The 26,398-nt window shown below is 33.9% G+C and overlaps 1 protein-coding gene across 2 annotated transcripts; it reads left to right on the forward strand.

The window, feature by feature from the left end:
* The first annotated feature begins 231 nt into the window (after positions 1-231).
* Vps39 (Vacuolar protein sorting 39) lies at positions 232-26,262 on the forward strand. 2 transcript variants are annotated; one of them, XM_023159459.2, is made up of 11 exons: positions 232-420; positions 473-643; positions 1,184-1,284; positions 1,341-1,544; positions 5,935-6,165; positions 6,221-6,418; positions 12,852-13,160; positions 14,659-15,036; positions 17,269-17,706; positions 22,624-23,006; positions 26,070-26,262. In XM_023159459.2, exons 1-11 carry the CDS (start codon positions 351-353, stop codon positions 26,131-26,133), a joined length of 2,547 nt encoding a protein of 848 aa, XP_023015227.2. In that variant the 5' UTR covers positions 232-350; the 3' UTR covers positions 26,134-26,262. The 2 variants fall into 2 exon arrangements, with proteins under 2 accessions (XP_023015227.2, XP_023015228.2); XM_023159460.2 differs by having other exon boundaries at positions 12,852-13,154.
* Positions 26,263-26,398: the final 136 nt, after the last annotated feature.

Here is a 26,398-nt window from a genome sequence, read left to right on the forward strand (position 1 = left end):
TTCATTATTATTTCATCACAACTCGTTTACCAATGATGAAGATGATCAAAAACAATTCTCCAGATTTGTTTCCATCTATTTTAAACAGATACTTATTACTACGGAGATTATGAGTCTACGCAGTAAGTAATGTCAGTTACCAGTTACGTTGCAGGTTCTAGTCACTGTGGAGCTGTCATAGAACAACTATCAGTTCCGTCTTAGAAAAGAGTACTCTGTGGTTCTATGTCAGCGATGACATATTTTTGTTTTGAATGTAATTGCCAATTTTGTCAGAAAAGTAAATAAACTTGAAAATACCCAAAAAATCGTACGAATCTTGCATTATACTTTTAAATTTCAAAAGAAAGATGCACGAGGCATATCTGGTCTCGCCATTATTGAAAGTTACTTATCAAGTTGAATGTATTGCAGCTTACAGTAAGTTTTTTGAATTATTTTGAACACTATCATTCATGTATTTTTTTGATAGATGAAAGTCTTCTGGTGGGCACAAGACAAGGCCATTTGTGCATGTATAATTTAATTAAAAATGAAGACCAATGCAATATAGAACTGATGAGGTACAACAAATCATTCAGTAAAAAACCAGTCCAACAGTTGGAAGTGATATCTGACTACAATATACTTATAAGTTTAACAGGTCAGTACCTTTTATGTACGTTACGTTGTATGTGGCAAAAAAATAGACATTTGTGAGTTTCATTTAGTATACAATGACTTCCAAAATTCTATATACCGGCAATATCTCTCTCACTTGAAAAGGTAGAAAGATGATAAGTGATTGTGAACTAGATCAAAAGGTATATCACAAAACATAGAAATAAACCTGCTAGTGATCATTATCATCGTAAGCCTAAATAATGCCGTAATTATTCATTTAAGGGCTTGCGCTAGTTTAAAAAAATGTTTTTGTCTTTTTTGTCTGCTGATACTCTTCTCGATGCACATTTCATCAACCAATAATAAAAGAAGACGCCCCAGTCAATTGAAAAGGGAATATTTCTAATAGAGGTTAGGAGAAATGGAAAGCCAAAAGCTTTTTCCCAAATAACAGTACATCCATGATACATACTCACTGTATTTGCATATTAATACTGCATTATTTTCATTAAACAATGATAACGCTGTTATTATTATTTTTTCAAAGTTTTACATATGAAATAAATATTGTTTTCTTTAGATAATCTAATCCAAATTCACGACCTCAATGCTATCACTTTTACCACTATTTACCAGCTGCAGAAATCTAAAGGTGCAACTTTCTTTGCAACCAACGTGAAGGTAAATACTATATTTATACTTCCATTTGTACTTCCGATCATCTATTTCAATTTCAGAAACATACTTCTATGACAGGTGAAGTAACTAGTTTAGTTCGTATGGCAGTTGTGGTGAAAAGAAAGGTTCAGCTATACTATTTGAAAAATAATGAATTTTTGCCCCTGATGGACGATATCAGCTTGAACGATATTCCTCGATCCATGGTATGGTGCCAGGAGTCTATTTGTGTCGGATATCGAGGAGAATATGCATTGTTAGAGGTGCGTTTTTATTATTATTTATGAAAAATTATATTTTTCATGTTTTTTATAAATACACGAATAGTTTGATTCAAAGTAGACTGAAATGCACTGGTTCAGATATATATAACAACCTGCCAAATCCATTAAAAGCTTTCAATAATTTTCTTACATTCAAAAATAAAAAACATTTGTTCTGATACCAAAATTGTCAAACATGGAGTACTTCAGGGATCCGTACTTGATCCCCTTTTGTTTATTATCTACATAAATGATCTTCCTACCTATATTGATACAGCAGATGTTTTTTTTATATGCCCATGATGCAACTTTTGTCATAAGTAATCAATAAGTAGGGAAGCTAGATCAGTTGTCATGTGAAACACTGACAAAATGCGAAACATACTTTCGCGCTAATGTTCTATGCTTCAACGCAAATAAAACTCAGGAAATAACTATTGCAAATAGATCCCAAATGTCTGACGGTGACAAAGAGGTGTGTCTACTAGGATTCCACCTTGACAACAAATTGAATTGGAATGGACATACAACATCGTTATGTAAAAAGCTCTCAAGGTGTCGCTACGCATTGAGAGGACAAAGGAGTTTAGTCTCAAACAATGTGATGAGAATTGCATATTTTGGCATGGCTCATTGCCACATAAACTATGGAATACTGATATGGGGTGCTTTCTCACATGCGAGTGAAGTATTCATTATCCAAAAAAAGGTGATGTGAGATTTAGAAAACGTTGATTCCAGAACCCATGCTAAACCAATCTTTATAAAATGGGTCATACTTACATTAACTTCCATGTATATTCTAGAAGCAATATTTTTTGTACATAAAAATAAAAATGATTATAATAGTGGCTCCAGGATTCACAATTATGATACAAAACACAAAGATATCATCAGGCTACCGAAGATGCATTATCAAAACATAGCCAAACAAATGGAGTTTCTTCCCATACAAATGTATAACACTTTGCCTAGTGAGTTGAAAGACCTTCATATAAAAGAATTGAAGTTCGAAGTAAAAAATTCACTTGTCGCCCAAGCTTTCTGTAAGATTGATGAGATATTCAATTGTCAGTGGTCCTAATATATGTATATGAGTGTGTATATGTTGGTATGTGTATATATGTGTAACAGAAATTGTAATTTGACGTCAATAAAATTTCTTTCTTTCTTCCCTTAAGGAGTTTCCTGTAGTGTTTGTGTTTTGTCTTTGAAAAAATTACTTCTACCCGCAGTAACAATATAATTTATCCAACACACAGATTAGTATTGGCAGAAAAACAGCCGTCTTATGCGGCAATCAGATTATTCAATAAATTATCGAATGGAATCAAATGCTTATGCAGTTCCATCAAACTTAAAAACACGCAATAAAATTTATAATAAATAAGGAACAATATTCACTAGAGGAATATTTCAGCCAAGGAGCATATCTTTGTTGTGATACTTTTCCACTCTTTATTTTATGTCATGTAACGTGTAAAGTAGTTCTGTGAAATAATAGATATAAACAATTGAAACAAGCAGATGGTGGAACACTCCAAAACTAATTATAATAATGAAAGAATTTGTAGAACAGGCAACGTATCGAAAGAAAGTTGGAAAATCATAAACGAGATGAGAAGCAGTGGATCCAGAGATGAGATTAGTAAAATTGTTATAGACAGTCAGATCATCACAAATCAAACAGTAATGGGACGAATTTCTGGAAGTATTTATGAATATACAAAGTATTGACCCCAATTTCAATAAGGTAAAATTAGAACATTTCTCAAGCATTACTTTCTTCATGACTCCAACAACTCCACTTGAGATGAAAGAGACAATACATAAAGTGTGTTCTAAAGAAGCCGCTGGAATTGATGAGATAAATGGTAAGTGCTTGAGAGCTGTTAGTGACGCAGTATGTCATCCTTTGTGTCACATAATCAATGAATCATTCAGTACAGGAAAATATCCTGAAAAACTGAAAGTTTCAAAGTCAGTACCGATATATAAAAGGAAATGTTCCAAGGAAGACATCAACAACTACAGGAATGTATGCTCACAAAGTCAACTAGCAAAAATAATCGATTATTGCTTCAATTTCCGTCTAAGAAATTTCTTGGAAAATAATAATTTATTGAAAGGATCTCAACATGGATTTCGGGCTGGAAAATCTACAGAATCAGCTATGAACGAATTATGTAATATGATTTATTCTAGCTTGAATACTAAGGAATATCCTATTGCACTATATTTTGATCTCAGTAGAGCATTCGATACTGTTTATCATGAGCTTCTATTTCAAAAATTAAACCGTATTGGAGTTCGTGGAGTAGCGAATAGATGGGTTTCTTCCTATTTACAAAATAGAAGTCAGATTGTCATGATGAATTCATTCAAATCAAAGCCAACCAATGTTTCTATGGGTGTACCACAAGGCTCAATACTTGGTCCACTGCTTTTTATCATATTTATTAATGACATGATTTTATCATGTGGTTCCCCGCAAAAAACCATAATTTATGCCGACGATACAAATCATATGATATCACAAGATAATCTGGACAAAAGCATTCATCTGAGCAATGTATGCGCTGAGGAATTCTTTCAATGGTGCCTGAATAATGGATTGATTTTAAATGCTTCCAAAACATTGTTCATGGTTTTTCGACAAAAAAATATCAGCAGTGACGCAAACCCTCTTGTTAAAATAAATCATAAGTCAATTGAGCAAGTATCAAACATAAAATTTCTGGGTGTAACAATTGATGAGAAACTGACATGGAGAACTTATATCGAAAATCTGGTAGGGAAATTGAGTAGTATAAATTTTATTATCAGACAACTGAAGGACACTGTATCTATAGAGGTTCTCAGAATGGCATATCATGGTCTAGTGTCGTCGGTACTCACATATGGCTTGATCTTCTGGGGTAATTTAACACATATTGATGAAGTATTCATTGGTCAGAAGAAAATCATAAGATGCATGATGGGAGTTCGAAATAATGTATCTTGTAAAGCTTATTTCAAGTCACTGTCAATTCTAACTTTACCATCACTTTATATTTATCTTCTAATTATGAATATTAAAAAAGAGCAAGATAGCTACATGAAAAGTAGTGAAATTCACCAACACCAAACACGGAATAAAAATGACATTTGCTTACCATTCTCTAGGCTTAGTGTGGGACAGAATTCTCCAAAATACCAAGGAATTCTATGTTATAACCGTTTCAATAGGATCTTTGGTGAAATAAAAAATGTTAATACCTTCAAAACAACATTATTCAATTACCTTAATGAAAATACTTTTTATACAATAGAGGAGTACCTCACTGTTTGATGCACTGTCTGTGAGTTTTTCCTATTTTCTTGTGAGCTCTATAATGTTTTTATAAGTTGTAATACTATAATATGTTTTGACTAGTCTGATAAGTTTTGTACCATTGTGTAAAAAACTTGAATGATGAATAAATTATCTGTTATGCAATTGCTTTTTGGGGTGCATGCAATAAAAATTTATTACAGATGATTCAAGTTGTACAAAAAAGAGCCATTAGAGCCCTCTTCGAGATTAAGAGTCGCAAATCAGCAAAGAATACTTTAAAAATCACCAAATCCTCACAGTGATCTCTATTTTTATATTGGAAACATCTTGTTTGATTCATAAGCACCGTGATCTATGTAAAGGAGCGTCATCGTCTTACAATACTCGATCTTCCCAAAACTCGACTCTTATGTTGCCTATACCCAAAAGTCGCCTCGTAAAGGACTCTATTATATATAACGGCTTGAAAATATACAACTACCTTCCAGCAAGAATTAGGGAAATCAAGAATTATAATAGATTCAGAGGTAGTGTGAAGGTTTTACTCTTTGATCATCCCTTCTATAGCTTGGATGAATTTTTTATAGCCAAATTATCTGAATGAACTCATTATCCATATCTGTCATTGCTGAGGCTCAATTATGTGAATATGTATATATATATATATATATATATATATATATATATATATATATATATATATATATATATATATATATATATATATATATATATATATGTACCATTATTTACTCTAATTTGATCAGATCCTGTGTTTATTTGTGTTTATACATCTGTAAGTGTTATTTTAACTATATTTTAACATACATCCATGTACGACAACTGAGTTTGTCAACAAGAATTGTATTCTTTCGACAATAAAGCATATTCTGATTCTGATATCTGTAATGATCACTATCATTATTATAAACTTACTCATATCTATTATAGGATTTAGATTGTAAGTTTGACTTTCTCTCTTCTTTTTAAGTTTGTAGTAACAATTCTTCCCCACTTTTTATTGCCTGACTGGAAATTAAGTATTATCATCATTATGTTGGGTTTATTTTCTAGCTGGATGGTAAACACACTGACTTATTTCCCACAAGTAGCACTCGTTCAAGTGAACCTTGCCTAATTCGTGTCTCTGACACAACATTCGCATTGTGTAGAGAAAATCAGACCGTCATCGTGAACGTAAAAGGAGAAACCGAAATGAACAAGGCTCTAAGATGGTCTGACGTTCCGGTAACAATGGCCTGGGATGAACCTTACGCTCTGGGGATACTAAACGATTCTATAGAGGTTCACAATATGAAATGAAAATAATGATGTTGAGCGTTAATTTTCAATTTTGTAGGTATTGACTTTGGATCCAAGCGGCTTAGTGCAGACCTTGACAGATCTGCCGAAAGTGAGATTCATCGTTTCTGCTCAGCAAGGACTGTTGTTTGCAGCTTCTATCAGTCAGATTTGGTGTATGACAGCAGTCGACGTGGCCAAACAGAGGGCAGTGCTGGTTGACGACAAGCAATTCCAACTTGCTTTGAAACTTACAGTAGGTTTATTTATTCAGCAGAGAAAACTAAAAATTCTTTAAAAATAAATATAAACAATGATATGGAAAAGTTTGAGAAACGATTGGATGACCTTTATTCAACAATAAACTCAGAGAATACAGTTTGCATGATCTCCAAACAAAAAATACGAACAATAATAAACTGAATTCTTAAATTGAGTACAAATTGATAAACCTAGTTGAAAAATATAAATATTTAGGTTTGATAATTGACTAAGACACACTGTACAACTAAACTCAACTTTGTTACACTACTATACTGTCATTACAATACAAAAACTCCAACTAATTTAAATTTTGAAAGTCATATTGATAAAATTGAAGACTCAATTATACCATTTTTTACATGCTCATATACAAGTTCTATAACAATTTTTGTTCATTCATTTATTTATTCGGTATTAACGGGAAAACCCTGAGTTACAATGTTGGTTGTAAAGTATACATGTATAAAAATATACTTCAATCCAAAACGAATATTGAAATATATGAAATAAAAAGCAACTTAAAAACCAAATGCCAAATTGAACAATTATAACCAACACCAGCACTAAAAATTAACAAACATACAAGGCATAAATCTATAGACTAAATACATAATTGACTGCAGACTTTTTGAAGAACTCCAAGACATAAGTAAAAATATCGAGTTCTGATGAATTAGCTTTCCTTAACATTCTTGATATTGGACTATCAAATCCATACTTGGTACAATGTGAGTTCTCAAGAAAAACAGCTCTATCATCCCTTGTTACTCTTTGTATGACTCTCAGGCTAACCAAAGAAGGAAATTCTAGGCAATTAATTCGGCCTGACAATAATTTAAATGGAAATCATAGGTCAGCCTGAATTAGCCTGTTTTTCAATGTCGTTAGATGTAGCGTAGAAAGAATATCGGGGTAGTTATGTTGCTGGTCCATTTGGATGCCCATTGCAAAACAGTAATTTTGAACCTTTTCCAGTGACGTTCTGTACACTGAGTAAGAGGTACACCACATAATGGAGGCATACTCTAAATATGACCTGATTAACGAACAATATGGAAATTTCATTTTGCTTGCCGATAAGTCTTTAACGATCCTAGAAGTTTAAGTGATTTCAAGGTTATTTTATTAATATCAGATGAGAATGACAACTTTTTTTATCAAATATAACACCAAGATCTGTTACTTCATCGACTCGGCTCAATGGCAAAGAGTTTATACAGTATTCATATGTGATTGGTGCCTGAGAACGATTGAAACACATGACTAGACATTTGTCAAGATTTAGTTCCAAGCAGTTATTTGTACACCAATTGGTTAAATGGTTCACATCATCTTGAAGTGTATAAAAAAATATATATAATGCTCATATCAAATCTCGAATTAGGTATCGATTTAATTCAATGGTAGTAGCCGGGGAAGTTGTTGTGTTACCGGAACCTATTGTGTAGGTACTTTGGGAGGGATGAACTTTTCAAAATATCATTTCGAAATATAAATATTTTTTACTTCAATTCAGTTTATTGCTCCAAGAAGCAATTAATGCTTAGAATTAGGTTCTATAACCGATTACAAAGTATTATAAAATAACAGTAACAGAAATAAGGTTATTTTACAATAAACACATAATATATCTTAAGGCGAATTTACATGACAAAATAGCAACTATATCGATTTCGACCAAACAAGTACTTAAGCTGCCAAAATAAGAAACATTTTGAACTTTGTGTCGCTGGCGACTGTCTTTGTCAACAACTGAAAGTCCCGTTGGCAGGCGGAAAGATCAAAAGGTTTCGGTGTTTTATCTGTGTTTTTGTAAACAGAGTCAGCTATTTGGAAACGGTCCTTGACAACAAGAAGCAACTATTCTGATATAACATATTAATAAACACATGATATATCTTTAAAGAAAAGACAATGAAATTGATTTCATAAAATTATCTAATTCTAAATGAGAACATGTTAAAAACGAATTCGAGGGTAATAAAAAAAATGCAAAGTGAAATTCCACTAATCACACTTTGTTTTCAATTTGGTCAACCTGAGTCTAAACACATATTCCACTAACCAGATATTTTTTTCAATTTTCAGAGAAAACAGGGTCGACGACATCTGTGATGAGATGCACAGGATAGTGTATTGAGTTCTTTGTTGATCCCATAGATGGCGTCGTCGTAAAGGGAGATGTGGTTGCCCTTGTTTTTTTATTAAATATGTTTGAAATAACCAAAAATTAACATAAGGCACGAGTTTTGAACTTTTCGAATCTTATTTTTGTATCGATTGGTCAAAAACATGGGCCATAAAGAATACCCCATAATTGAAAACTGAAAGCACCACAGATTCACATGAGGACTTCACATAAAAAGGCAGAATATGTCTGTTAGCATAAATGAATTTTAGTGCAGAATAGGCACGTTGTAAGAGCTTATTTATAAATATTTCAAATCTCAGAGCTACATCCATCAAAACACCAAAATTTTTTGCTTCACTAACATTACCTAGTGGCTCATTTCGAATGCAGATATTCGCAGAGTTATTCACTATGGAACGGTGAAATCTTGGACAAAAATCATTACATTTGATTTACTAGGGTTTATAAATAAACAGTGGTCCGTTACCAATTCAACAAATCTATTTATATCTGCATTAATAATGTCACAAGCATTGTCTACCATTTTCGCCGGAAAGCTTTGGTATACTTGAGTATCATCGGCATATAAATGCACCTGACAAGTGTGAAGAGCCTGTAGTAAGTTGGATGTATATATAGAGAACAATAAAGGGCCAAGTATGGATCCTTGAGATACCCCTGATTTAAGATATAGGATATCTGAGTTGTATTCCTCCGTACTAACCAATTGCTGTCTAGTTTTCAAATAGTCCATCAATAATGCAAGAGCCCTGGCAGAAAAACCATTATACTCCAAAATGCTTAACGAAAGATTGTAATTAATAGTATCAAACGCCCGGCTGAAATCTAGTAAGACTAACACCGTATATTTGTTTCCATCTATTGCTTTCATTATATGTATTGTGATAAACTTAACCTAGGATTAACCTGTTAGTTATATTAATGTTTTAGAGACCTGTTTGAATATCAAATTTATTCTTCAACAGAAACCTCTGAATATAATTACAATTTCAAACAAACGTTGAAGATCTGCAAGAATTGTTACTGCATTGGTACACTTTGTTTTTACAATTTTCATACCTAATATTCACAACTGGGATTTATAGTCAGATGCCCAAATAGTGAATTACGGAGTGCCTCAAGGATTAATCTTGGGACCTATTCTTTTTTCCATCTATATCTCGGATTTTCATGAGTGTCTGAAGTTTTGTACTAACCACCACTATGCCGATGATACTCAATTATACCTAGACTTTACGAGCAATTCAAACCTTTCAGCAACTTCTCAAATTGAAGAAGACTTAACATCTTTATACAATATCTCAACCGCACATAATCTCACACTTAACCCTTCGAAATCAGTAGCTATGCTTCTCGGAACGAAATCAAAACGTGAACAGCTAACACAAAATTTTCAAATCAGGTTAGCAGGTATGCCGTTAATCTTTGTAAGTGAAATCAAAAACCTAGGTATTTGGTTTGATGTTGACCTAAGGTTTACCAAGTACGTCAGCTATCTCTGTCAGAGCTCGTTCAATATTCTGAGACAGCTGTATCCTAGTCGTGATTTGCTATCTACTAAAATGAAACTTGAGTTGTGCGAATCGCTGGTGATATCTAAATTATCATATTGCGACAGTATTTATGGTCCAGCACTTCTACAGGCTGATGCAGCTAGACTACAAAAAATTCAAAATTCCTGTTTACGTTTTTCTTATGGAATACGTAAATTTGAACATATTAGTATGAAATTTAAAGAAACAGGATGGCTCAAATTAGATAACTGTCGAAAACTCCGTTTACTTACCTTGACACACAAAGTTATAACGTCTGGCAAACCTACGTATCTCCTCAATAAACTCACTATGTTCAAAAACCTCAACAGGGTGAACACAAGGAAAAATAATATGCTAGTTATTCCCAAACACTCAACTGCACTGTACCGACGTTCTTTTTCATATTCTGCACCTAAATTCTATAACACTCTTCCCAAGGAGTTTTGGAACTTTTCTTTATACAATTTCAAGAAGAAATTGAAAATCTTACTTCAGTCATTATAGAGCTGCTTCTAAGACGGACTTGTATATGATTATTGTGTACACTAGGGTTATAAATGAATGTTAATAAGTGTTTACTAAGGTGAAAATATTTTACAAGAATTTAGGCACATATTTATATTTAGAATTGAATTATTACTTTTTTTTTATTTAAATTATTATTTAAAAATTTAATTTTTATTTGATTTGTACTTTTATATTTTATACTCACACAAGTATAAATATCTCAAGATTGATTTACGACATACACAATTTTAAGACAACGATAAAAATAAAATAAATACAACAATAAAAATTAATTGGCGCTCCGGGGCGATTTCATTGATTCCAATAGCGCATTTGCTTTTTCAGCTGCAGGAAAACCCGGAAAAACCTACAGCATCACATCATCTGAAGATCTTGATCCAACAATGTCCTTTCTCTCATAAAACAAAATGTAGGGTGTCTCCAGAGGCTCCAATAAATTCAATGCATCGCCAGAACACTTCGTGACACGACTATCGTCAAACTTAAATCAGTCCGTTTCTACTTTGACCAAGGCGTAATAACGACCACATTCAACGCCAGAACCACAGTGAACAATGACTGCACGAATATTATAACAGTGGTCTGCTAGGTTGAAATGTTCATCTATTTCGAACCTTCCAAAGAGTTTCTTGCTTCCGTTAGAGGTTGAGTCTTGTTTGAAAATCATCAGTGTTATTATTAGATTGACTGGTGCCTCAGCTATACTTGTTTCCTTATAACAGTCAGTTAGTTTGGCGCATGTTTGACAATACAGTCAATCATCACCTGTTAAAAATTCCATTTTCAGATGATTTAACAATAAGCTTTGCACGGACTGGTAATTAGTCGTATTAAGAAAAGCTAGATGAAGTTCCAGAAATTCACATAAGTTTTCAGTACTTCTTGAACATTTACCACAAAGTAAACAAGTGAGGATTTTTCCAGCAAAAGATTTACAAACACAAGACGAGATGGGTTGTACGGAATCATTCAGTGCAGAGCGGCTGGGAGTATTGATTTTGCTATTGTTTTGCTCACGAAGAGTATTCAACAAGAACCCCAAGAATTCGGAACAATCCTCTTGTTGTCCTAACGAGTATTTAGTGGACTTCAAAGACTCCAGGAAATCGGTTGGAGGGAAAGATGATACCTTCTTACGAAACTGCAGCTGCATGAACAGTTGTTTGAGTTTGATGAATAAGCAGGAAACATTCCCGTTCTCGTTCATCATTAAAACTTCGTTCTTGAAACTCTTCGTCATGAACAACACTTGTAAAATGCTATTCATGTAACAAGTGTTTCCTAAATTATCCAATCCAATTTTCTTCTCTAGATTTTTAGGACAACTCTCTACTGATTCGTAAGGAAGAACACGTTTCACAGAATCTCCATAAGAACCATTTCTCAAGCTGCGATCGATCCTTCCAAGTGAAAAAGGGTTTCGTAGAGGGATCGATTCATCTCTTGCTTCACTGAAATGGTACCAGTTCTACGAGAAATGCAACTCATTTTTTGGGGCCAAGAATGACCTGAGTCCACTGACCGCACTGAAAAAGAAGAAGGTGGATCAATCACTTGTGAATTAACCTTGATAGGAGACTGATAAATATCCACATATTTTGGCTTGTTTCGAAGAGGTTTCAGTTCCGTATAAATTGTTCTGGAAATAAGTATTTTTGATTTTATATACGCTAATACTCAAATTTTACTTTTATATTTTTCTATGATTCACTTATATTTTTATAGTCTTCTATTATTCACCTATATTTTTCTTTTTTTTTTTTCGCTAGGTTAAGTTGAAAAGCAGCCTAGGCTGATACTTCACCTTTTCATTTTTTTGTTTCTCAGGATTTATTTTTTAATATGTACAGTTTGACATATGTACATTGACCCTTAATTATTGTTCTAAATTTTTGTATTTCATTTTTTATATAATGTCGATGAATAAAGACGATTATTATTATTATTATTATTATTATATATAAGAATGTAGGCTTTTACGGCTGGCGTCAAAGATTTTGTGGGTTTTCGGGTTTTGCCGTGGTCTTCTTTGGTTACAATCCTCAGACGTTTCAACTGCAACTGCGGCAGTCATCTTGAGACGTTTGGAGATTGTAATCAAAGAAGACCACTGCAAAATCAGGAAACCACCCAAAACATGGAATTTAAATTTTTCCAAAGAATCATGCGATAATATCTGCAGATATATTTTCAATAACATTTCTTTCAAGCAAATTTCCAATGAATCCGAAGACGAAAAGAAAGAAAAAGTACACCACATCCAGACGCTTCTGGCATACGACCTGTTTCACCGCAAGCAATTCCACGAGAGTATGAAGGAGTTTCTGAAACTAGAGACGGACGTGTACGATGTTATACGTCTGTTTCCCGATTTGCTTCCCCAGCAGCAACAAGTGAGCGAAATTCCGGACCCTGTGAGAGACATGACGGACAACGAATTGGAGACCAGTCGTCTCGCTTTGATTGACTATCTGATAGAAATGAGGCGCCGATTGCAGTCGTCAGACGTGCAGGTACAGGTACTAGAAACTGAAAAAACTTATCCATAACATAGAAAAATTATGAAACCCGATGATTTTCAATTTTAAATGTATGCTTTGACACATTTTTTTATTCGTTACGTCAGCTAATACTTAGACTAGATGATAATAAAGTGATAGTGATACTGGCCAGACTCACCGATGTTTTTTTACGACAAAACACAAGCACTACAAAATCGCTGGAGATTAAATTCATTTGGGAAAACGTTCTCAGGAAGTTTATTCCACATAAACGCAGTTCTTTTATATGAAAAGATGTAACTGTGACACCTGTCTAATTCAGTAGCTGAATTTCTGTATATAACATGTAATTCCTACCTCTCTGACATGTTTGTTTTTATTTACTTTTTAGAGTAGAGTAGAGTTACTTTATTTGACCATTTTACATACAGTTGTACATTTATGGCAAGTCACAAATACAGAAATCCATATAGGGGATCGTTCAGCCAAAGGTATTTATTTTTTAATTTAGTTTGGTAGCGCGAGAGTTGCTGCCAACAGATCAGAAAAAGTTTGAAATCCGTCCTGATCACACGGATTGAGAATTAGTGGGCAACTTGGTCAACAGTTGAATTTTTTACCTTTCAATCTTCGTAGAGTAATGGTTTGGTTATGCCACCAATTATATCTCAGAGACTGGATTATTTGGCAATCCCGAAACACCTCTCAAAACGGTGCCCTGAACTACCTCGTATTTCAGTACCTCCAGAATTACCTGGAGGTACTGGAGGTACACTACTTCTGAGTTCGCACGCTCCTGACTTCCCACCAATCAGAAAGTCTGAAATTGTTTCTAAGACTGGTACTCTTAACGTCCTCTACATGTCTAGTGAATAAGTCCGCAAGAATTGAATTACTGACTGTTTCCCGGTATTTCTAATGTCGTGAGCCTGCTACTGATATATAGATGTCACTGCAAGGGTTATTTTGATATTTTCTCTGTCTTGAATAAGAGGTATGCAGACTATCTCGATTGCCTTAATTTTATCATGTCGTTAAACCTTTGTACTCGTTAAATAAATTTCGACATTTATTATACGTTTAAGTACTTTTTGACTGTTATTCTAAATGGGGTACACAGACTGAAGAATATATTTTCGACCCTTAACGTCATGATAATGAAATGAATGATGAGGTTGAATGTTCTAAAATAGATTTCTTAAACATTGGGCAGCAAATTAGAGACAGTCTGTGGCGTCAAGATATTGCTGAGCTGTACGCTACTCTCTATTTAATTGTTATTAATTGAATAAATTGTTCCTACCTCTAGAATAATTAGGGCAGGTAGCCTTCAGGCTTTGCGTCTACTTCTTCATTTGAATTTTTAAAGTAATGTTCGCTATACTCATCTCATTTGGAAGAAACTATATTAACTGTATTATTTTCTTCATCAGAGAAATCTCATACATGTCAATAAATTACAAAAAATACATAAAGCGATCAATCACTCTAAGAGACTACAAATGATCACTTGCAGGCCAACGTGAATGCTAGAGGCAACCTGAATGAAAGAGTCGCCAGCAAATCGACGAACCAACTGCTCCAAATCATCGACACCACTCTCCTGAAGTGTTACCTTCAAACGAATGATGCTCTGGTGGCTCCTCTCCTCAGACTCAATCACTGTCACCTGGTCGAGACGGAGAAAATTTTGAAAAAAATGGGAAAGCACAATGAACTGATCATTCTCTATCAGACAAAAGGGCAACATCGCCGTGCCCTGGAACTTTTGCAGTCCGAAGGAAGCGTAGAACGTACCATTGGTTATCTTCAGCATTTGGGATCAGAACACATGGGATTGATTTTGGTGTTTGCTGATTGGGTGCTCACGGAATCTCCTGAGAATGGTTTGAAGGTAATGTGTTTCAATTTATGGTTACTACTTTCTGAATTTTCTAGCATGAATACCCGTGAATTGTACTATTCAGTAGTTACATCCAAGTTATTGATTTTCATTGAAATATTATAATAAGAACGCTAGTTCATATTGTTACTTTTTTTCCGTGGGCAGTACAGTTGAACTCAACTTCATTTCCCTGCCACACTGTCAATATACCACAAAAGCTTTAACTGAACTTCAGACTAATATCCGAATGTCTATCGCCTCATTAGCTCACTTCGTACCGCACTTTCAACTAGGTTTGCCCCATCTGTCTGTTGGTAGTGTTTATATATCGTAATGGAAGTCTCTGGAAGCCGCTATGAAAGTCTCTGGAAGTGTGTAGAAGCGACGCGACATCTGAAACGATCACCAGCGGCGGCAGGCGTTTTTTTTTGTTTCGGTGGAAAATATATTCAAAATACATTCAAAAATAATTCAAAACATGGTTAAAACACATCAAAAATAACTTTAAGAGCCATTTGAAGTATCTATAAAATACACTCAAAATAACTTTGCGTTTTCTTACATATTTTATTTTTTTATGATGATACAAAGTTGTAAACATGTGAAATTTATAACAATTACATATCTGTTTAAAAAATAATAATAAAATAGAATCATAGATGATAAAGTTTGACAGAAATCAATCAGAAATAACATAAGATGAGTTTTTCTTAATATTTTATAATATATTCAAACAATAAGGATCAAACTTTCGAATAATCTGACAAAAGCCTTGAAAAGCTGAACTTGTGCCTAGGCAAATAGTGAAAAAGGATACACCCCTTGAAATATAGGACTCAGATATAACAAGTTTTTCAGAAGGACAAACAAAAATGAATAATAACGAACAAATAAATACGTAAACAAATTTACATGATTCTTAAACAACAGTTTGTGTATTCGTTAGAATTAGTAGTAGTAGTAAGCTTTATTATAGGATACATCCTAATTTTACAAGACATAATAACTAATTAACAATTTAAATTTCCACAGTGCCAAAAATATTAATAAAATTCAAATCTGTATATAGATAATAACAATAATGAAGATAAACTAAATAAAAAGATAATAAAAAATATACAATTTATAGGACCCAATGTTGAAAGCCAATATTGATATAGTAACTATATATAATATACATATTTTCCAACTAACTAACGCTCTAGGTATTCCAATAATTTACTTTTAAACCCTCTTACAGTATTTTCCTCTTAAATGGCATTTGGTAAATTCTTAAATTCCCGTAGTCCCTTGTAGAATAAGTTTTTCGTTCCTCCACCAGTGTGAGTTCTATATTGAAAATTATTATAAGATCTTGTCTCATGTTCATGTATTCGATTATTAAAAACCAAAAATTCATTAAAATATGTTGTTTGGAGACTTTTGGTTATTTTAAATATAAAAACCATTGTTAAAAAGAATAATTGATTTGAAATCGACAGCCATTGTAGTATATTCAACATGTGATCAATGGAAGTATAACGACTGCATCTTAATATAATTCTTATGCCCCTAATTTGGAGTTTTTGAAATTGGGAAAGCCTATTTTGGTTTATTAAATGCATTAAAGTTGGACAGTACTCAAAATGAGGTTTAATTATACAATTATATGTTAATATTCTGGAGTTAATAATCAAATTATTTGCTGTCCTAGAAAAAAATACAATTATAAATAATTGTAGTTGATGGAATATATATTTTACTTGAATTTATTATATCATGAAAAAAAAATTGTGAAGTCCATATTCGGGACTCTCATATATCGAACATAACAAAAACATTCAGGAACCTCCTGCCAAAATTTAGGTATTTTAGAAGTATTTACTGTATAAAAAGAAAATTACTAGTTCATCAGACCAACTTTATTATGAGGCTAGAGTTCTGGCCATGAAACAGTGAGTTATACATTCACAAAAACATAATTCACCTTTATAAAAACAGAAGGACTCCCGAATACATAAATCACAAATATTTCACCTGAAATAAACCAGAAATTCTATTGCAAACTCCTCTGTGTAATAAACAGTTGGACGAAAATGCTCTTTATATTTGCAGTACAAAATCTTGATAAACTACCAGTAGAATACAAAACTTATCTCTCTAAAGTCAACTCCATTCTAATATTGAGGTTGAGTAAGCAAGACTGTCTGTTAATTGAATACTTTTTCGAATCTATAAATGTTTTCACTTATTTATTTATAGATATTCACAGAAGACATAGCCGAAGTAGAGTCTCTGCCTCGTCCCCGAATTCTAGACTTTCTCCTGAAGTCCCACAAGTCCGTCGTCATTCCTTACTTGGAACACGTCATCCACACTTGGGAAGATTCCAATCCGCTCTTTCATAATGCCCTGATTCATCAGTACCGTGAGAAAGTGATCTTGGAAGGTTCCGTGGCAGCGGAGCATACCCAGAAAAAATTACTGCAGTTCCTAGAAACCAGTCATCAGTACACGCCAGAGAACGTTCTGAGCAACTTCCCAACGAACAGTTTGTTGGAAGAGAGAGCTATTCTTCTTGGAAGACTAGGAAAACACGAAGAGTCAATTGCTATTTACGTACGTGCTTTAGGAGATGTTCAGAAGGCTGAACGATACTGCAAGAAAATATACGAAACGGGAGTTTCTGGTACTGAAAGTGTGAGTATAGGATGAAGTGGTTATAATTGAATAGATAGATAGATAGATAGATTATCTTTATTAGTTCTTTGGTACAAAGACCCTTACGAGTGTAGAACATGTCAATATATAAAGGAGTATGATAAAAATTACAAAAAAATAAAAAATAAACATAAAAATAAAAAATATAAAATGAACAAAAAATATATAAATAAACACATTGCATACTACAAGACATTTCAGACAAACATATAGTACAATAATAACATTGTAAAAGTATACAAAACAGTCAGACAAAGAATATAAACAGGCACACAATTCAAAGTCTATGAGCGAAATATTCTTCTACCGAATAATAAGCCTTTGATAAAAGCATGATTTTTAGGTCCTTTTTCATTTTTCTAAAAAACAAGTTTTTGATGGAATCAGGTATTTTGTTATAAATATTAATCACTTTCTTATTAGTCAATGGGCTATGCTTGAAGACTGGCAATAAACAAATCTAAGCAAATGGAACTTTAAACGTTCAAGCCAGTCTCTATATACCTACACAGTAGGTTTAATGGACTGACGCCTATCAGAAAACAACTACTCCCCTGGCTAATACCACGAAGGGCGTTGGATTATATCAGACAGGCGTCAGTGCAGAAATCTTCACAGAAAATGTCCTGCATATGCAATTGGCAATACAACTGAAAGAGTCGACCTTCAATTATGGAACGGGCACACTTGCATACCGGTTTCGGGCTTATTAGCCACTCATCAGTGCAAGATAGTGACCATCATCGACCTAAAGTCAATGATATTCCACAATTGAAAATCGGAATTCTTTCAGAGTATTTCATTCCTCTTCCGAAGTTGGAGCGAACATCAAAAATGTCACTCCATCTAGTGGACGAGGAACTAACCAACTGCACATCCGTAATTTGCCCGATTCCTCTAAATAAGGAATAAAAACTTTCTTATTAGTCAATGGGCTATGCTTGAAGACTGGCAATAAACAAATCTAAAGCAAATGGAACTTCAAACGTTCAAGCCAGTCTCTATATACCTACACAGTAGGTGGAATATCATTGACTTTAGGTCGATGATGGTCACTATCTTGCACTGATGAGTGGCTAATAAGCCCAAAACCGGTCTGCAAGTGTGCCCGTTCCATAATTGAAGGTCGACTCTTTCAGTTGTATTGCCAATTGCATATGCAGGACATTTTATGTGAAGATTCCTGCACTGACGCCTGTCTGATATAATCCAACGCCCTTCGTGGTATTAGCCAGGGAAGTAGTTGTTTTCTGATAGGCGTCAGTCCATTAAACCTACTGTGTAGGTATATAGAGACTGGCTTGAACGTTTGAAGTTCCATTTGCTTTAGAAATATGAATCACAGAAAAAGGTACATTTTTCTGTACAAATGAAAAACGTGTCATTAAGTTGAGAAGACTGAGAATGAGAGTGATTCCTATCAAAAATTTTAAATAATGACATGTTTTCTTTAACAAAAATAACACATTCATACACATACATACTTGTAAGAGTAAGAATTCTCTTTTCAGTAAATATTTCCCTGTTTTTGTAGAATGAATATTCGCTGAGTGTCCACAGACATTCCCCACAGGATGATACCATATCTTATGCGACTTTCAACGTATCCATTGCACAAATTGTTTCTCTCCTATTTCAATAAATTTTTCATACAGTGAATTTCTTTAATGTCCCCCCCCTTTTATTTTTTGAAAGGGTCAACTCAAAAAATTGAAATTTGGGATAGTGAAATTAGTGCATGACTACTTTATTTTGAAGTGAAATTGACAGATGAAACTTTCAAGATGGCGACTGGGCGCCATCTGGGGAAAAAAATTAAATGGAAAGGGGGGTCTTGTGACTTATCATTTTGAAGCTCCTGACGAATACTTCACAACCCTAGAATATGAAGTCAATATCTTCACCTACTACAAAATGTCGGAACATTCAATAATTTCCTGATGACAAACACATTTATATTGATATTTCTAAAAATATTCCTTTTTATCTGCCATATGGCAATTCCAACCCGATAAGGTTTGTTAAGTTATTTTTTGTTTATGAAACCGATAAAAAATGTCAGTATGACAATGAACGTATTCCAAAAACACTTTATTGTGAGATTTTCACTAAATTGTTTTACAAAAACGCAACACGTGTTTCGCCATACAATGGCTTCATCTGGCGCCAGATGAATTCATTGTATGGCGAAACACGTGTTGCGTTTTTGTAAAACAATTTAGTGAAAATCTCACAATAAAGTGTTTTTGGAATACGTTAGTTATGGATTTTCATCAAGTATCGGCCGATTCCATCATATATAGTATGACAATGAACTTCATTCTTCAGTTAGAGTATCCTCATTTAATTTTAGTTTTTACTAGTAGAAAGGTATCACGTCAACAATCTCTAAAATGGTCAATTCTCGTCCATTGAAAGAAATCCGAAAGGATTTTCAATGAACGTCTTCCGAATCATCCTATCTGTAGAAAATATTTGAGGGAACTTTTACCCAAATTCACAACTACCGGTCCGTCCATTCCGGAAAAAACAGCAAGTGCAAATAATTGGTGAGATGGTAGTAAATCCTGAACAGTCTACTTATTCTGTCGCGAATGTTTGTGAGGTGTCTCCTTCTACTGTGTGGAGATTTTTGAAGAGGAATAGGTGTCATTCATACAAAATTAAAATGGTACACCAATTAACTAAAGATGACCCTGATCAAAGAACAGAATTCTGCAAAATCATGAGAAAAACCACTGCAAGGCATCCTACCTATCTCCACAATATTTGTTTTAGTGACGAATGTATATTTTTTTAAACGGAAATGTTCACAGACAAAATTGCCGTTATTGGAGTGACACCAACCCTCACGTTCGCCGGGAAACACATGCCCAATATCCAGAAAAAAATAACTCTTGGGCAGGAATATTAGGAAACCATATTGCGGGGCCTCTATTTATTGATCAAAATTTAACAGGGAAACTGTATTTGAATATGCTGGAAACACTGAAATCGTCGAAGCAAATCCTAATGAATTCGATATGGATATTATATTCCAACAAGATGGAGCACCACCACATTACTCCAGACAAGTAAGAAACTATTTGGATACTCGTTCTACTTTTCCCGGTCGTTGGATTGGCCGTCGAGGTCCTACAGAATGGCCAGCCCACTCGCCAGATTTGACACCTTTGGATTTTTTTTATGGGGCTATTTGAAGCAAAAGGTGTATAAAACTGAACCTTCTTCAATATTGGATATACGGCAGAGAATAATAAATATTTGTAGAGATATTGACGTTACTGTGTTCGAAAATGTTATGCGTGAAATATCGGATAGGCTGTTCATATGTGAAGAAGTTCAAGGCAACCGTTTCGAGCATCTTCTGAACTGACTTCAAGCTCATTACCTCATATTATGTACTTAAATATCAATGTATTCAGGCAATTATTAAAAGTTCCGCCATTTTGTAGTAGTTGAAGATATTGACATTATATTATAATAATAATAATATAATTTATTCATCAATCAAAGGTTATACCAGGCATTATACATACACACATGCATAACACTTATCAGACTAGTCAAGAAAGAAAAGAAGGTACTCTACAAATGAATTGTTGAGTATAGTCACAAAACAAACCAGAAAAATTGTACATACAATTGTCAGTCTCACAATTATGAGATATCACGAATTATAAAATTCTTCAACATTATAAAATACTTTTTCAATTTATTTTTGAATAGAATGTCATTCAGATTCACATCTATCAAATCTCTTATTTTATTGAAATACTTGAAACCAATATGCTTCGATGAATTTTCAGACTGATAACCTTGAATAGGGTTGTCGAAGTTTTTCTTTATTCCTAGTATTATACATATGAGTGTCTTCATTCCTCATTAGTTCATTTTGGTTACGTTTTATGTACATGATCAGTTCGAGAATATATAAACATGGAAGGGTTAGTATTTGGAGATTCTTGAATATCCTTATCCTTTTTTGAGATACAAATGCCCTTTCAAAGTGACAAGACGACCCTCAGAAGATCACGCCATATTGTAGAGTAGACTGTACCATCCCAAAATAGTCTCAAGATGTCTGCTGATACAGTATCTCGCAGATTTTTTATTATATAGCATGTAGTGCTTAGTTTCGAACATACAGTATTTATGTGTGCTTCCCATGTTAGCTTACTAGTAACACCTAAAGTAACACGTAAGAATTTGATGGTTTCCATAGATTGTATAGATTTACCAGATAAGGTAAAGTATAGGTCATAATTTGGATTCATGTTTTTTGGCAAGAACCGGACATAATTGTTTTTTTTTTCTATTCAGGCTGAGGCCATTCTCAAGGCTATACCTTTTTATTTCATTAGATGCCTTGTTACTTAATTTTGTTAATTGATCAATGTTATTGTGTGACATCAGAATATTAGTGTCATCGGCATATATCATTTGATTTGCGAATTTACAGGTGTCCTCAATGTCACTCAGAAAAGCTATAAACAATAGTGGTCCAAGGATTGAACCCTGTGGAACCCCTGAATTTATTGCTCTTGAATCTGACTTCACACCATTCACCACTGTTGCATGGGTTCTGTTTGTTAAGTATGATATTCTAAGGTTCACTTGAAAATAAAGTATTCAGGCATTAATTTCATTAAACCAAATTTCAATTTTTTGAGTTGACCTGTTCAAAAAATAAAAGGTGGGGACATTAAAGAAATGGACTGTATGTACATCTCAGATGCAGGACTATCCAACAGGAGAGGATAACCTCTCTGAAATTTCATCTTCCCATAGCTAATTTGTCTAATTCAGTAAAATCATTGTTCTATAACAAGCTGAAGGCGTTCAATTAATTACCAGAAGCAAAAAAGTACGAGTATACTATTAAATTTTCTTCAGGTGTACGTTTCTTTAATCAAACTGATCCTGGAGCCAGACAGCATCCCGTTAGCTCTGCCAGGCTTGACTCTGTCTCCCAAAACCGCCCAGCCGGATCTCGAACTGGCGTTGAAGCTTCTTGAAGAGCACGCGAATCATATGAACCCTCTCGAAGCATTGGCCATCCTTCCAGACAGCGTGCCAGTCTCTCGAATAAATAGATTCCTTTCCATCGCGCTTCAGAGGGTGATCAAGGAACGCAGGAACATGCAGCTGATGAAGGGACTTCTGTACGCGGAGCATTTGCAATGCCAAGAGGTGAAGTTGGCTCTGCAGAGTCAGCACGTGCTAGTGACCGAGATGAATGTATGTCCCGTGTGCAAGAAAAGGTTCGGGAATCAGAGGTGAGTTGAATGGTGTTCTTGATATTTAGACTATAACTGGAAAGCAGTAAGGCTTTTGAATCTCAATTTTGGCACGGCAAGAAATTTTTGAAGTCTATGTTTGAATTGAAGGGGTTATATTTTTAGGAGTGATTAATTTTTTGGGAAAGAAAGTTTTTGGCTTTCTACTACTCCATCTTCATACAAGAAACAAGGATGAGGAAATCTTCCAAGGAAAGGAAGGAAGTAATCAATTTTAAAATAAGTAACTCTATACATGGATGTGTAGATCATGCAAAGAAGTAACTTTCACACAAACTGAAAGAAAGTCTTCCTGAAACAGCTACTTTCATATAAACATTGAATTACACGAAAGAAAAAATTCTTTCAAAACAAATACTTCTATATGAAAACTGAATTATACAGAAGATACTTTTCTCTACTCAGTTTGTATTTCAAACATTCGTTGTGGAATAAAAATCAGATATCATTCACATGAGTTCTACTTTTAATGAATGGTAATAAATTGCACTTACATGGAACACTGTCACCCTCACTGGTATACACCGATGTTTCGCCTTGAGACACTTGCCACAAGGCTCTTCAGTACCAAATTGGATAACATTATAGAAAATACACACAGTTCATTCATGAATTACGTTTTTTTTATTAAATTGAAAAATTGATCACTCCAGAAAATATAACCCCTTCAATTCAAATAAGATTCCTCTTGGCTGGGATTGAATCAAATAGGTGAATGAATGTGACATTAAAAACGATTCAACGTATGAAAAAATTTTGAAACAAAAATTGTAGAGAATTTAATTCTCTACAATATTGATAATAAATACAATTAGCATAACACCCATTGGAAACGAGATATTGGCAAAAAACGTGCAAAAAGTCGTTTTTTTTTTAATTTTGACCCCCCATTTTTAAAGTTGCGACCGTCGAATCATATGTGAATTTTGAGAATACTTTTATGATGTCAAAAAACGAAGTTTATGCAAATTTACAGCTGGGTATGTCCACTTTCCTAGGCAAACCCCCTAAAATGACTGGACTATTAGCCAATGGAAGAGTTCTGGGAATAAAGCTGTTGTATGAATAATTAAATCAGTGAAAAGAAATGTAAAACGTTTGCACCTGTCTAGTTGAACGACCGGGATCATGTAAAGATATTTTGGAGGAAAGCTTGGGGCTGATACTCAGTCCGTTGATAATTTTGAATAGAAGTATTGAATCTGTATGTTTTCTGTAAGCCTCAAGAGAAAATATGTTCAAAATGCATTCCAGTGCAGTATAGTCATAGTATACAGGCATCTTGAAGGTAATATATCGCAGGAAATTTTGCTGTACGGCCTTGAGTTTCACTTTTTGTGTAACGTAATGAGGGGACCAAACTGTGGAACAATAATCGAGGATAAGATCTAACTAGGGAACAATAAAGAGTTTCAATAGCAGTGATGTCGATGAAATCACGGGTGGTTCTCTTTATAAAGCCAAGCCAAAAAAGGAAGAGGAAATTTAAATACTGGTTTAATAATAATAATAATAATAATAATAATACCGCAGTCGCGTGATGGGTATATAGATTCCCGACACAAGGTGCAGGGCCTGCCGCGAGGCGCCCGAGACCCTAATGCACTTGCTATCAGCATGTCCAGCATATGCGGTCTCGGCCTATATCCATCGACATAATGCGGCCCTAAGAGTGCTATATTACCATCTACGGCACTCTTACGGTATTGACGAGACACCGGTATTGCCTTACGCTCCGGGGGATATTGAATCCGTTGTGGAGAACGTGAAGTGCCGAATTTATTGGAACTATTCGTTCCCCACCCTCAGGCTCATACAAGTTGATAAGCCTGATGTAGTCCTTCTCGACCACCAGAGCAAAACGATATTTGTCGTGGAGTTTTCAGCTCCTGGCGAGACGAATATCGTCAGAAAAGAGGAGGAAAAACGGATAAAATGTCGAGATTTTCTCTTCGAACTCCGCAGACTCTATCCAGATCACTCTGTCAAGATGGTTGTTCTGATTATTGGAGTCCTTAGTGAAATGATGTCTTCTCTACTCTCGAATCTTGAAATCATACCGGTTTGCCGCACTAAGGTAGAAATCTTAGCCGCACAGATGCAGAAGGCTGTCATTCTGGGCTCACTGCGCTTGCTCAGGACACATGATTCTCGGACCCAATGACCACTTAGCTCACGGTGTGGGGAGTGGTCATTGGTTGATAATGCTGGCGCCCCCTCCCGAATGAATACGATGAAAAAAAAAATTTATTGGCATTAAGAATAAATCTTCTGGACAAAGCTTGTGAAAAATAAATACAAATGTAAGTACAGAAATATAAAATTTGAATATAAAAACACCTACAAAAAGTAAAGTTAGAATATACACTATAGTTCAACGTCAAAAGTTTGTATCAACATGGTTGTGTACAGATTTGTTTAAAAATATTATCAACACTTATAAAATTGACATATAAACCTATATACTTATGTATAATAGGCGAACAACAACAAGTTTCGCACTAAAGACCATAAAAGTATATTTTGTATGATGATTAATTTTTTGCTGATTTTTTAATAATTATTTATTTGTATGTTTTTAGAACTATAAGTAATACATAAAATTGTTAATTAATACCATTTAAATATTTTTATTCCTCCTTTATTATAAGCATGTTATAAATAAACAAATATCTAACCATTAAATATGAAGTTTTCTCAGGAATTTAATTAAAAAAGCCTTTGAACACTTTTAGAAGAGTAAATATTATACATTTATTAAAATATTTAGGTCTGGTGGTACCCCAATATTTCTCAAAAAGTCGAGTGGTAGACAGGTGCAAAAAGGTTGGGAACCCCTGCTCTAGTGGATTAATTTGGGACTTGCAAAAATCTTCTGGAAAGTTCTAAACTGGTTTGTGGTAAAAATAATTTCGGAGTGATTTCTTCAGTTGGTTTTTTTTTTAATTTTATTTTTGAGTTTTATTATATTGACAATTACTGACTTTCTTATAATAATAATACGTTAATGTTATAGACTCTAAGAAACATGATTTTTTTCAGTGCTCTCGTTCGATATCCCAATGGAGATGTGGTTCACTATTCCTGTCAAGAGAGAAAGTTGTAGACTACATTATGTAAAAGATTTGTACATTTTTTTGCAATTATTTCATAGTTAAATACTTTAGTGTTTTGTATCAATTTAATGATATTTATTGTGATATGTTAAAACAGACAATATACATAAGTTATGTCATAGTTGTTTCATTGAACCTTAAATTATACAAATAAAGCGTGAATGATTGAAAATTGACTTTTCAATAAATCTATGAGTTCCAGAAATTAAAAGTCAAAAAGGCTTTTCCCAAAAACTATTTTAGGTTTTGAATCAT

The sequence above is a fragment of the Leptinotarsa decemlineata genome, unplaced genomic scaffold, assembly GCF_025532065.1.
Source record: "Leptinotarsa decemlineata unplaced genomic scaffold, Ldec_3_MD MMD2_tig00001621_RagTag_RagTag, whole genome shotgun sequence".
Taxonomy (NCBI): Eukaryota; Metazoa; Arthropoda; class Insecta; order Coleoptera; family Chrysomelidae; genus Leptinotarsa; species Leptinotarsa decemlineata.

Coding starts and splice junctions, on each gene's coding strand:
- Vps39 (XM_023159459.2), top strand. CDS start 351: ATGCACGAGGCATATCTGGTCTCGCCATTATTGAAAGTTACTTATCAA. Junction 1,545..5,934: donor GAGAATATGCATTGTTAGAG/GTGCGTTTTTAT, acceptor TTTATTTTCTAG/CTGGATGGTAAACACACTGA. Junction 6,166..6,220: donor TACTAAACGATTCTATAGAG/GTTCACAATATG, acceptor TCAATTTTGTAG/GTATTGACTTTGGATCCAAG.